Consider the following 14,641-nt stretch of genomic DNA (forward strand, 5'->3'; position numbering starts at 1 on the left):
TTATAAGCGTGTCAAGATCGTGGCAATTCGTCATCTACGAAAAAATCTCGAATGAGAATCTACTGGCCAGCGGGGCCTCAAACTTCCAGACGATGTTGTCAAAATTTATCATACATTAGCAATAATTTGCAACTTCGGAAGGTGAGATGTACGAACGACAAATAGCAACAAATTTACACACATGTTAGGTGAAAAATATTAAGTTCAATTAAGCCATATTGGCATAGGCATACGATGTGCTTTGTTTGAATTCGGTTCTTATCTCCCGAGCGCCACCACCTAGCTTTGGCTGGGTCCACCAGCAAACAACATGCACAAAATTCTGTAATGAAATTGTCGCTCGTTTGCCCCAGTTAGCACCCGGGTGCGAACTTTATTACCGTCCCGTGGGGGGTGGTTTGTTTGGGGTGCCGAATATGATCTCTGGGCCGCCTCCAGCGAATTCGATCGATTCCAGATTCACACCATCGGTTGGTGATTTGGTGTTTGGACGGGATATTTGCACTCATCCGAAGGCACTCGCCGGACCTATTTAATCGAAATCCGTAGTTCACGGCATCTTAGTATCTGGCGCGAATTTTGCGAGACCATGTACCGGAGTGCGAAGAGCAATTTCCAGAAGCTTTACTATAGCTGAGCCGGTGGTAGTTGCGTTGGTGTGCTTAGAGTATTGACCAGAAACAGTGATTTTGTGATTTTTTTTTCTATTATTTAAAATTGTGAGACATCTTTGTGTAAAATGAGTAATCCGTTTTTGTCGCACTGGCCACTAAGATAAGTTTTATAAAGAAGTATCTCAAATCAACTGCGAAGAAATTAAAGTACAAATATACTCAGAAAAGATTCTCTAGTCATCTAAGTCACGGGAATCAGGTTAAAACTAAGCTTAAGCAAACGCAAGTCAACTCGAACGGGATAAAAAATCTCGCTCTATAACTTCGAATCGAAACCAAAGAAATCAATTCAAAATGGTGGATCTACTGTCTTCGATTATGAAGGATTTCGGAACGTGGCAGCTCAGGGCGGTTCTGTTGATATACCTGTGCAAAATTCCGTCATCGTGGTTTATGGCATGTCTGATTTACACGGCACCAGTTCCTAAGCATGGTAAGTGCGCGGCCTCCGTCGATACCGGTGGAAATAGTGTCTGATCCTAGTATGACGTCGGTCCATTTCCTGATTGCAGGTGAATTTTTCTGTAAGCCTCCGCCTGAAATTGGGCACTACAACAAAACGCAATGGATCAAAGTGTCACACCCAATCATGGAGGAAGTTCACGACGAAGAGTTCAACATCGACTATTGCAACGTGTTCGAAGATGCTATGGAGCATAGTCTGCAGGTGGGTTTGAAGGAATTATGACTATAACTGTGAAGTCGCTGTGTTTTAGTACTGGGTGAAAAGTGATGGAAGTTCGTGTTTGGTTTTTTGGAAGTGTTAACTGATGTAGAATGTGTAGAATTAGGTAGTCTATTATTTAAATTGCATAATTTTTTTATAGTCTGTTGACGTTAGTTGACTATCTTGGACTATAATAAGTATTCATCAAAACTATTCTCATGATGAGATATAAAGAATTCTGCAGCAACGAGTAGTTAGCTCTTATCTTCTTGTGATTGTTATGTCAAGTTAATATCTTCCAGCAAGTTCAGGAGAAGAGGATGTATCATTCCTTTGACCTGGAACAATTAACTGGCATTTATCATACCGCTTTGTACTCTTGTGCTGCGCTGTTCTATTTCCCCTGTGCTGAAGAAAGTTTTTATTGGGGTGTATGGCCTAAACCTTAGTCTAATATGGTTGAGCACATTTATCGTTGTAAATTTTCAGATATTGAAACTCTAACAAAAATCATACTCACAGACGACGGGCTTTCTTTTCGTTATTACGTCAAGTAGACAAAAACAACAATAATTGTATACATACTCTTTTATAAGCTACTAAAGCATGTTAGGCAAATTTTCCTAGTCCTAGCTCTTGTGGTAGATGCTTTTCCAGCCCATGAATGGTTGTTGCAATATTCACTATAAATCGTTTGTTAAAGCCATAAGGTGGACAATTTTAATGTGCTGCTTCAAATAAAAATCATAAGCTGTTTTTTGGTCACGAGTACTCCAAATATTATCCAAAAAAGTTTTGGTTAATCATGTCGTTATACTAATAAAAATTTAATATTCATGCTAAAATAGTGCGATTGTTATCCGTTCATCTGATGTGCGAAAATAGATAAGTTTAGTCCATTCAGAAACTACTTAATTGTGCAGAAGAAAAACTCTTGTACAGCCTGCCTTCTAAAAAACCAAGTTGAAGTTATTTTCCATGCAAGTATAGTCATCAGGGGTAAGAATGGGTTTTCGCGCTTTCCGACATTCTGGAGGTCCGATAAGGTGATCGTTCAAAAAGGTCCCTTATAATTTAGTTTTCTAGCAATCAGATACATTTAATCAGCTCCACAAGCTTTCTAAGTAGTTGAAACAGTGACCTAGTCTCAACCCCATGTGAAACATTGATACCTTCGACGACGGTAATGATTAATTTGTGTTATAAGCCAATGTTACATCCAAGGCTAGCATTACCGTACCGTTTCAACAGTACTTCTCGGTGCTATTTGTACCTATTGATCCCTTTACGATCTTTGCTTGCACTTGTGCTTTCGGTATAAGTTGGACTCGTTTGCGGAAATAACCGTTCAGGAAAAAAACGATGAACACCTTTCTAAAAAAAACCTGTTAGAAGGTAATGTAAATCCTAAATGTGGAATTAATTTCAACTCCATTATAATTGACGACGATCTTCAGGTACTGATCTGTCTTAGAAAGGTGAGCCGAACGCAATACCAAAGAACTCGAAACTGAAGTTGTATGTCTAGATTGGCAAAATCAAATTAAATAACATTTCGCTATTCTGAGAAATATCAATTTTGCGAATAATGTCTCAATGTTTGATCTCAGTTCGAAGCTAATTCCAGGGCTTCTTCTGCTTCATTGGCATTACATCCCCCAATGGGACATTAACGCCTGCGAGGTTCCATAGCCAAGTTACCATTTTTACCATCTTACCGCACGGCTAAGGAGGGCCCAATTCCAGCGCTTGAAGAGGGAAATAAAAATTGGCAAAGAGGCTCGAAAAATTTGCTAGGTCTCACTAGTTTTATTGAGGTTTAGGTCATCCGAATGCAGGTCAATTAAGGAATAGGTACGCACAAAGCAGAATAACATATTCGATGCCGGCCGATCGTTCTGCTTGCTAGCGCGAACTGCATCTTCACTTTCTAATCAATTTACTCACCCGCACAAAGCAGAACAACATTTCGATGATCGGGCGATCGTTCTGCTAACCGCACAAAGCAGAACAAATTATGTTATGACTGGCCGATCGTTCTGCCTACTAAATAAATCACGACTGTACGTGACCTCTGAATGCTGAACATTTGTCTTTCAAGCAACAAACAAACATGATCTACTTTTTTTCACTTAATTCCGACAGAAAATTTGATACTCCTAAATAAACGTCTCTGAGGCATGTTTCCAAGTACAGCATTGCGATTAATAAAATCTATTCACAAGCTAAGCGTTGATTCGCCGAGACTTTATAAAAAAATAATTTATTCACTAAATTAAACTGAATTATACAATGTCACACTAAAAACTGAACTTGTCACTCGTTTATCGATCAATTTTATTAATTAAATCTGCTGATTCCGCAATCCTCCGGGTGGCGTGATTCCGATGCAACCTTTGTTCCCACGGCTTGTGGAATTTTGCGTGGCTCATCGTTTATGGCTCCGTGCTTGCTATGGGCTGGTTCTGGGTGTTCGCTGTTGCTATGGCCAGGTGAATGTGTTGGCGTTGGATGGTGATCGGAACCGACATAACGTCTCCCCCCTAAGTGTCAGGCGTCCTCGGTTGACCTAAAAGAGTCATCGGTGAATGTGAATTTGGCCGGAAAGAATAGGTTGGCCAAACTAGATGGGTTGTCCTTTTGTTGATTAACCGTTTTGTCTGTTAATTTTCCGTTCGCCGAACCTGAATTGCTACAAGATATGTGTAAAGTGGTTGTATCCTCATCTTTGGTACAAGGTTGACTTCTGTATCTGCGAATGCAGAAAATGATTAGGGTTATCGAAACGAGGAGGACAATGAGCACTCCTCCAATTGTCTGTGAGCTAATTATGTGAAATTTAAGCCTTCTGATCTCTTCCAAACTGTTGAGATTCATCAGATGCAGTTCTTTTACGTCCGTATTTTGCTTGGTTAATAATATCTCTTTTCCAAAAATTGGTGTAAAAAATTCTTGTTGGTCGGTAGGTTTGGGGTTGCTTTTAAATGTGAAGTTCTGCACTGTAACTGTGCAGTTACCTGTTTCGATGATTGTTGGTGTTGATACTAGACGTGAATCACCGCATGAATCTTCTATGTATATTGTTGTGTCTGTGTCGATCAGTATGGTTCCCAGGCTGATTTCTTTGATGATTGGTTGCTCCGGTTGATTGTATGTTGAACATTTGGCTTTCCGGTTAGTGAGTATGTTGAATACGCAATCGTCGTTTACTGGATTAGTATTGTCGCAGATGAAGCACTTTTCCTTCTGCTCGTAAAATGTGTGTTGATGATAGGCCACATAGCGGATGTTTGTATCGATTCGTGTTCCGTTTGTGTTGATGGGTTCCAGTTGCATCAGTCTGTACTGCTTCTGCTCGATGATAGGAATTTTGATGATTATGATTATATGGTTGTTTTGTAAAGAGGCGATCGATAAAACAAGCCTATACATTTCGTCTTCGAATTTCATGTTGATTTGTTGATTTTCTAAGAACTTCCAAATATACTCTTTATCTTTTGGACTAAGAATGTTTTGTTCAAGTGATTGGATTTCGAAAAACTAACTGTTCCTCCAGATCTTCTAATGTCTTAATCAAAATATCTAGATTTAAAATAAGGTTGATCTGTTCTAAATCTCTGCTAACTCTTGAATTATCTTCATCTATTTTGATAGAAATTGACCTTAGTGTTTTGGAAACCTTGTTAACTGTTGATTGAAGCAAGTTATTTATTCTGATTTGTTTCGCTTGGTTTTCTATAATTTTGTTGTTGACTTGATCCTGAATTTCAAAGTTTTGGTTGATTAAATCTAAATCGTCCTGATCCGGGTTACCGGCTACGAATTTAATTACTTTTCCTAGAGCGTTTACAAGTCCTCTTTTGTGTCTTCTAGGGTAAAAACTATTCATTTTCTCATATGCTTTCCTAATCTTGAATTGAAAGGTTTGTTCTAAGTGGTCTGTGATATTAAGTTTAGTGGCAAGATTCTCTATATATTCGATGTTTTGCCTGATGTGTTCTAAATCAACTTTGTGGATAAGTCTCTCATAGCCTACTCGTATTCTGGCAGTGTCTAATTTGATTGTCAGTAGTCCGTTTCTTGTTGATACATCGTGAAAGGTCGTCGCTGTAGTCAGTGGTATAAGTCTGAAAGGAGTTCGAGAAAACTTATCTCTTAATTCGTTTTTTGTGTATTTTTATTCCAAATGAATCTTTATAAGTGAGGTCGTTATTTTCTTGCACTCGTGAGGTCTTAAAAGGTTCTTTGTCTTTTGTGATACGTTGTGTAACCTTGATGTATACGTCTTTACCGTTTACCAACTGTTCTGGTAATGATTTTCCTTTATTTTCTTCGTTTACTTGTCTTTTCCTTTTTTCCATCATTACCAAAATAGCTGATTGTGTCTTCTTATAGTTTTGAAAAATCTCGTCAGCGTTAGTCTGGTTTTGGCGGTTAAAGATAACTTGTCTTGGTTTGTACCCTGTAGCTGAATGGACTGTATTATTATAGATGTCTACCAAGATATTCATTCTGTCATGTAGTTCCAAATCTTTGTGTCTGTGGTTTAATGTCCGAAAAAGTTCTATTAACGTGGAGTGAAAACGCTCCACTATTCCGTTCGAGTTACTGCAACTTGCGTGGTGTATCTCTATATTTAAGTCTTGTAAGAAGCCTATGAAATCGATAGAAGTAAAACCAGGTTCTTGGTCGCAAACTATAACATCTGGTCTACTGAAAACTCGAATATGCTCAGTGATTGCCCTTTTCAATCAATACTTGTTCTGGTTTCCAAAGCGATCACATTTGCGAATTTCGAAAAAGCGTCTACTACTGTTAACATTTTCTTGCCTTTTATGAAAAAAATGTCGATGTGTATTTTTTAAAAGGGTCGAATCGCGGTTCTTTGAGCTAATTTTGGGGGCTTTCTGTCGTATTTGCATTCCTTACAGATAGGACAGTTGCTAATGTAAATTTTGAGCTTTTTGTCGATTTCCGGAAAGAAATTGTTCGAAAGGATTTGTTGTTTATTTTCTTTCGTTCCTCTATGTGTGTACTAATGGACTTTCCGCACAATTTCGTCCTGCTTTTCCGGGAGTCTAACATCTTGTAAGAGTACCTGTGAAATATCAATCTAGAAAATTTTGCTGTGAGAAAAGTGTTTCCGGTATGTTTCTCGGATGATCTGGGTTAGTGGTATGGGACAGTAAATGCAGTTGGTTCAATTTGGGTTAAGTTTTCCTTGAGAATTCCGACAATGTTTTCTTCGTTGTAGCAAAATCTGTTCGTGAAAGTCAAGTTCTTGTGAATGGATTTTGAATATCAGTTGTGTTCTAAACATGTTAGTCGGTTTCTCTGTCGTCCAAATGTAATGGTCGTCGCTAGTATCTGCTGAGTGTACAGTCTCTCCGTCACTGTTGTTTTCGTCGTGTTCGTCCTCTGTATTACTCTGGTTGTTGGCGTTGAGGTCGGTCTGCTTAATTCTTGAAAGGGCGTCTGCTACGACGTTCTCTCGTCCAGGTTTGTAAATTGTTTCGAAGTCGAATTCACTGAGGTCTATTTTCCAACGTATAATTTTTTGGTTAGCACTTGTCATGGAATATATTAATGGCTGATGATCGGTAATTAACTTAAAACGTCGCCCGTAAAGATAGGGCCGGAAATGTTTTACCGCCCATATGATGGCTAAGAGTTCCTTCTCCGTGGTACAATAATTTTCTTCGGCTTTGCTAAGTGTTCTAGATGCATAGGCAATAGGGCGGTCTTTGCCAATTTGTCCTTGTGATAGGACTGCTCCGATCGCAAAATCGCTTGCATCTGTCGTCAAAATAAATTCCTTCTCAAAATCGGGGTAGGCCAAAATAGGGTCCATAATCAGAAGGGATTTACATTTTCGAAGCATTGGGTTTCTTCTGCAGTGAACTTGAAGTCTGTATCGTTCCGCAGTAGTTGTGTGAGGGTTTTACCATCTTCGCAAAGTCTTTAATAAAGCGGCGATAGTAACCAATGGTTCCAAGAAATTGTTTTAATTCCTTTTCAGTTTTCGGAATGGGCCAATTTTTATCACCTCGATTTTATCACTGTTCGGTTTGACTCCTGTTTTGTAACGGTATGACCCAAAATTGGACTTCTGGTCTAAAGAAGTAACACTTGTCCAACTGTATTTTCAAACATGCTTCCTTTAATTTTTGAAGTATCTTTCGAATATCCTTCACGTGCTCTTCGAACGAACTTGAGAAAATTATTATGTCGTCCATGTAAACGAGACAACATACCCCAATAAATTCTGAAGAACGGAGTCCATGACCGTTTGAAACGTCGCTGGGGCGTTTTTTAGGCCGAAGGGCATTCTGGTGAATTCGTATTTTCCCGAATTCACAGAAAAGCCGTTTTTCGAAGTCTTTTTATCTAGTTGAATTTGATGGAATCCAGATACTAGATCAATGGTAGAGAAATATGTTGCTCTACCAAGCTTGTCTAATATTTCCGATATCTCTGGTATTGGATATCTATCGGAAATTGTTTTATCATTAATTTTGCGATAGTCGATGACTAATCTAAACTTTTTGACCCCTGATGCGTCAGCTTTTTAGGGACTACCCATACGGGTGATGTATAGGGCGAAATAGATTATTTAATAATCCCGACACCCAACACATGTTGTAACTACCTTTGCACTTCGGTTTCAAATACTTGTGGATAGTGGTACGATTTGGTATGAATCGGAATGTTATCGACTGTTCTGATCTTATGTTTAATCTGATGAGTGAATGACAGTTTCTCATCTTCAAAATATAAGATCTCCGAGTTATCAGAAATGATTTTTTCTAAAGCTTCCTTCTCTGGTTTACTTAATGAGTCGTCTTGCATTTTAATTTTTTTTCTTCTTGTGTTTTCCGTTTGCTCAATTTCTGTGAAATCATTATTATTGAAACTGATCTCGTTAATGTTGATTTCTAAGTTTGTCTTATTCGGGTTCTTTACGGCTACAAAAGCGGAATTCCTTCTACTATTGTAAATACCTGGCAAGATAGAAAAATTTCCCATGTTCCTTTCCTCTCCTATAATAAAATCCCCATCATTTTCTGTTTTAATTTTAATGAACTGGACTTCTTGTTCATTAAGATTAATTTTTTGTGTTTCAGGGAACCTCTTTTTCAATTCGATAGTTTTCCTTCCAATTTTTAGTTTGTTTTTTCCAATGTCTAACTGTGCGTTTAAATCGCGCAGGGATTCATATCCAATCAGTCCGTCGAAAAACTGATGGAATTTAAATACGTAAAATTTCAACTTTTTCTTTGTTGAGAATGGGTCAAACGAGACAGATTTATTGATTTTGAAAGTACCGTTAATGTTTACCACTTTGAGACTTTCTTCATTCTTTGCGTTTTCCAAGTTAACATGTTCGGAGGATATGTAATTTTTGTTAGCACCAGTGTCTATCAAAAATTTTACTTCGCCTTTCGTAGCTTGTATGGTAATGTATGGAATAAAGATATTCATCCCTTCGTTTTTCTGTAACCGGATATCTGAAAATTTATTTCATCTCCAACGAAATAGTCATCATCATCCGATTCGATTCGAGATGTGTTGACTTCGTGTCCGACTGTATTCGGTTCTTCGTCAGGCTCATCTAGATGTTTACTAATGTTTATTTCATGATTATTGACTTGCATTTTTGAAAGATGGGATTTCATCGAAACATCTTCGTCATGATTATCAAATTTCCTGAATTTCCCAGAATTTGGTTTCTGTTGGTTTGGATTCTGAGTATTATGGTTATAGGTATTCTGATTTTTGAGTTCTTGTTTCTATTCTGATACTTCGTGTTTGCGTTAAATCCCGATGAGCTAGATGAAGCTTGCCGAGTTTCCATCTTCTGCCTGTGAGGCATTCGAATGTTGCACGGTTATGTCGTGGGCTTCCTCCAAAGATTTTGGACGGTAGCTTCTAACATACATAGCTATGTTTTCCCCGTTGAGTCCATCAACGTACCTAGTTAATGTAAATAAACTGATAAGCTTGTTCACCGCTTCGATTGAGCCTTTATAGTCGTCCATCTGGACGGCTGTGGTTTTAATTGCCGTATCAATGGCTTTGACTTTTGTAAATATTCACTAAGTGATTTTTTTCCTTGTTTTACGTAAAATAATGATTGCAAATGGGACGTGATGTCCCTTTTATCGCCGAATGCGTTTAGAAGAATTTCTTTGATCTCCTCCCATTCCGAGGGGTTTCCTGAAGCTATCAGCACTTCTCTTGCTTCTCCCACTATTTTAGATTTTACTGCACGGATTATGTGCTTGTATGAAGGTTCTAGTTCGAAGTCTTCAAATTGATCTAGTGCCTCTTGCGTGTCATTAATCCACGCGATGGCTTCTTTTCTATTTCCATTGAATTCGGAAATAATTTTAATTTGGTCGGGTATGTGGAAGTTTGTGAAAGGATTACTTGCCTTCTTTTTCAAATCATTAATTGTTGAAACGAGTTCTGCTTGGATGTTGGTTAGCTGTTGCACTTGCGCAATCAGCTGTTCTGGGGTGATTGAATTTTGATTGCCCTGGGTGTCTGTCATGGTGTTGTATTCCCTAAGCCTTCACTGAGCAACGAATAATGCACACACGAATGATATGATACCTGTTAGCTTTGTTTCCCCCGCGCACCGTTATTTCACTTATGAGCGTGTTCAATTTGTGCACTTGTCGAGGTAAATTAGGGAAGATTGTATTCGAGCTCAATATGCCCTTTCGCTCAAATAATCTCACTAATAGATCACTTTATAATAAGCACTTGTAAAAAATGTTTTAATGATTACTTACAGTAGGATAATCAGCATCCTCCTGGAGTTTTAGGTGAGTGTAGATCTTCCTCGGGGTTGGTTCTATAAGTGGATCCGCCTTCGCTCTGGATACATGCAACTCAACGATATGCCCTCGCCGATGGTTTCCCGATGTACCAGTTGTTCGCACTGAACTTTGCTAAGTTGGGTTTCGTTACTCCGAACACTTTTCGATGCACTTAATTTCCACTTTTTTCCGTAGACTGCGCCAGCTAAGCGTTGATTCGCCGAGACTTTATAAAAAAATAATTTATTCACTAAATTAAACTGAATTCTACAATGTCACACTAAAAACTGAACTTGTCACTCGTTTATCGATCACTTTTATTAATTAAATCTGCTGATTCCGCAATCCTCCGGGTGGCGTGATTCCGATGCAACCTTTGTTCCCACGGCTTGTGGAATTTTGCGTGGCTCATCGTTTACGGCTCCGCGCTTGCTATGGGCTGGTTCTGGGTGTTCGCTGTTGGTATGGCCAGGTGAATGTGTTGGCGTTGGATGGTGACCGGAACCGACATAACGCACATACCTACCTATTGACCGCACAAGCAGGTCAAAAGCTTCTGATTCTCACGAACACTCTGCATATCTTAGCTTAGCTTAGACTGACTGTACATATCAATGGTTGCAATTCCATGATTGATCAGAGCTGGTGCAAATTGCACTTCCAAGTGAATAGTGGTTGGGGTTTACCATCTATTCTCGAAATGCACGTTTCAGCAGCTCGTACATGTTGATCAATAACGGCGCCGTCCCAACAGTCAGTTGGGAAAGGAAGGGAAAGTAGTGTGTGATAATTGTTGCTACTAGAGACCGAGAATACCTGTGCATCTACACAATTACCACGGGAAGGAAGTTTTGTTAGTTGGGTAGGGTAATCAGAAACATAGGTCAGGATGCACCATGGAAAGTGATGTGACCTATGCAACTTCTATTCTACTAATTAGCTCGGATATTTTGAATATTTGCATTTCGTTACCTTGTTAAACTGTTTATCCTTCGCGAGGATAAACAATCAATCGTTCAAAGTGAGCGATTTGAGTTTTGATTCGAGCGCGCTCAACTAAATTTCTTCAACGCGACAAAAGTAGAAAAAGAACGAGCATGGAATTGCAAATTAGGAGAAAATCGCGGTTGTTTAACCACATTGGTTATTATCGGAAAGCCAATGTCAATCAGCAACCCTTATTGAGTCTCAACTTGAGGTTAAATAAGAATGTATAGCCCGACATATTTTGACAATTTACTTTTTTATGTTTATTTATCATGTCGTTTACATGTTTTTGTGTGTGGGTTTGAATTATGTTTTTTATCTAGTTTTTTTTTAAACATGTATACCCTTCATGGATTCTATTAATGCATTTGTAATTAATTGTCCAGAACCATGAGCACCATTTATTGCCGTTATAAAAGTAGAAGTGTATTTGAACAAAAACAAAGCAACAGAAAGTTTCTATCACAATAGTAGTTAAACTAAGACTGTACTTTCGGCAAAATATAACGGTTTAGAGAAAGTAATTGAAATTTAACACGAGAAGTATTCAAGACATGACCCGAGCAGGAGCGACGACCTCGATAACAGACATTGGTATGATCTAGCCCTGCATAAGAGGTAAAACACCAAAAAACAATACCAAAACCCATATGCAGAATTCTTGAGGCATAACATGCTTAGGTATTTCAATACCAAACGAATAATACTTGGTTATGCATTTGGTATTGGTATTTGTGCATACTAGCTTTTGGCACTATTCCTTTGGTATTCCACCTCCCATGCAGGGCCAGTTCATAACAGAGTATGGTATCAATAACAGAATTAGGTATTATTGAGCCAATCCCTCCTGCTCGGGGATGGCCACACCCTACAAATTTTAATCATCAAATGAATCAATTTACCGTATCAAAATCCACGTACAGCAAAACTGAATTCCGAAGTGTATAAATATTATACCTAATCGTTTACTATGCAAAAATAATCCCCAATAAAACTACATTCAGATTTAAGAATTTGCACACATCAAAATAAGTCCGTTTCTCCGAGGAGGTCCATCCTACATCTAACAGGACTGTAATATTTTTTGGTAGTATGTCTTGAAAATGGAATACAGTCGATAATATGAGGAACATGATAAGTGTAAATTGTAATGAATGTAATGAATATAATATCTCAAATAGCTGTGCCATCAACGTAAAGTTGATAAGAAAATTATTTTGAGCTTTTTAGTGGAATGTCTTCACTTGTCATAAGACGAGTTTATACAATCCCCATTGAATTCCACCACTTAATTGTATCTTGACAGATACGTATTTCGACCTCAACAGTAAGGCCGTCTTCAGTGTCTCGTACTTGACTTGACTCGTCAATTCAGAGATTCAGATTGCAGTTTTGTTTATGCAGTATGATAAAAAGAAGCGAGAAAATTTGTGAGAGCATCATCTTTGCTGTAATTCATCTTCCGTCATTGCGAAACAAATAAAATCAAATAAAATAAAAACAAGAAAAGAATACTCATCGGAATCCAAAATCGTAACACCGTAACAATTGAAATGTTAACTTCATCTGCAAGGGTTCTTGTGTATGCCGCATAAAGGGATGCTTTCCAAAACTGAAAATAGACCACTACGTCAAAACCGTATGCTGCTTCAAAGGTTCCGATAGTCCACCCGTCACGAAACTTAACTACACAAAGGCTCAAAAACCTAACAAAATCAGAGTTCCTCTTAAAAAGTAGGTACACAAATATGAAAGCTATCAAGATTTCACTAAAAAATAAGATTATTCACTGGAAACTGAAAAGATGTTTAATCGTTCAAATTGAATAATTGAAAATCGTGACAGAAAACTCAGCTGCAGCCATCCACGCACGTAGACTGCTGCGATCTCCTCTATGCTCTTAAAAGTCAACATCCACAAAAACTAACATGGTACAGTTATGCGTAGAATAATTGTAATCACGCATAGTCGACTACTAAGAAGCTTTTCCCTAAAGCAAAAATTTGTTTTAATCTATTTAAGTTCATTTAAACTCAGATTCGCCTACATGGGTCTCAGTATAATAGTTACTATCAACTGTGAGTACAAAAAATAGTGAACCAATCGGTACTGCCGGCGCCCAGTTGAGTCGCAGTTGAGCGCTGATAGTTACTATCAACTCCCACAAAGCCAACATTATTGTGTGCATTCGCGAGTACGGTTTTGGACTGCCTTATCTCATATGGGTCTTGATTCTACATTAAAAGTATCTTATTGCTCACCTAAAATCGCTTTTCTTATTATTATTATTTATTCAGACTAAGGCCGAAGTGGCCTGTGCGGTATATAAGAGTCTTCTCCATTCGGCTCGGTCCATGGCTACACGTCGCCAACCACGCAGTATACGGAGGGTCCGCAAGTCATCTTCCACCTGATCGATCCACCTTGCCCGCTGCGCACCTCGCCTTCTTGTGCCCGTCGGATCGTTGTCGAGAACCATTTTCACCGGGTTACTGTCCGACATTCTGGCTACGTGCCCGGCCCATCGCAGTCGTCCGATTTTCGCGGTGTGAACGATGGATGGTTCTCCCAACAGCTGATGCAATTCGTGGTTCATTCGCCTCCTCCACGTACCGTCCGCCATCTGCACCCCACCATAGATGGTACGCAGCACTTTCCTTTCGAAAACTCCAAGTGCACGTTGGTCCTCCACGAGCATCGTCCAGGTCTCGTGTCCGTAGAGGACTACCGGTCTAATTAGCGTTTTGTAGATTGTCAGTTTGGTACGGCGGCGAACTCTATTCGATCGGAGCGTCTTGCGGAGTCCAAAGTACGTACGATTTCCAGCCACTATGCGTCTCCGAATTTCTCTGCTGGTGTCATTTTCGGCAGTCACCAGTGAGCCCAAGTACACAAATTCTTCTACCACCTCGATTTCGTCCCCACCGATGCAAACTCGCGGTGGGTGGCTCACATTGTCTTCTCTTGAACCTCTGCCTATCATGTACTTCGTCTTCGACGTGTTGATGACTAGTCCGATCCGCTTAGCTTCCCTCTTCAGTCTGATGTAGGCTTCCTCCATCTTCTCAAAGTTACGTGCCATAATATCTATGTCGTCGGCGAAACCAAATAGCTGGACGGACTTATTGAAAATTGTACCACTCGTGTTAATCCCTGCTCTTCGTATTACCCCTTCCAAAGCGATGTTGAATAGCAAACACGAAAGACCATCACCTTGCCGTAACCCTCTGCGGGTTTCGAAGGGACTCGAGAATGCCCCTGAAACTCGAACTACGCACATCACCCGATCCATCGTCGCTTTGATCAATCGTGTCAGTTTATCCGGAAAACCGTATTCGTGCATTAGTTGCCATAGCTGGTCCCTATCGATTGTATCATATGCGGCTTTGAAGTCGATGAATAGATGATGTGTGGGCACGTTGTATTCGCGGCATTTCTGCAGTACTTGGCGAATGGCGAACACCTGGTCCGTGGTGGAGCGTTCGCCC

At 39.3% G+C, this 14,641-nt stretch overlaps 1 protein-coding gene across 1 annotated transcript in view; it reads left to right on the plus strand.

Moving 5' to 3' along the window:
* Positions 1–577: 577 nt before the first annotated feature.
* The window catches only part of LOC134220707 (organic cation transporter protein-like), a 37,174-nt gene continuing 23,110 nt past the window's right edge, over positions 578–14,641 (plus strand). Inside the window, exons 1-2 of the mRNA XM_062699806.1 lie at positions 578–1,107; positions 1,187–1,341. Of these exons, the coding sequence (XP_062555790.1) occupies positions 969–1,107; positions 1,187–1,341 (294 nt within the window). The 5' untranslated portion in view covers positions 578–968. The remainder of the gene's footprint in view (positions 1,108–1,186; positions 1,342–14,641) is intronic.

The sequence above is a fragment of the Armigeres subalbatus genome, chromosome 3, assembly GCF_024139115.2.
Source record: "Armigeres subalbatus isolate Guangzhou_Male chromosome 3, GZ_Asu_2, whole genome shotgun sequence".
Classification (NCBI taxonomy): Eukaryota; Metazoa; Arthropoda; class Insecta; order Diptera; family Culicidae; genus Armigeres; species Armigeres subalbatus.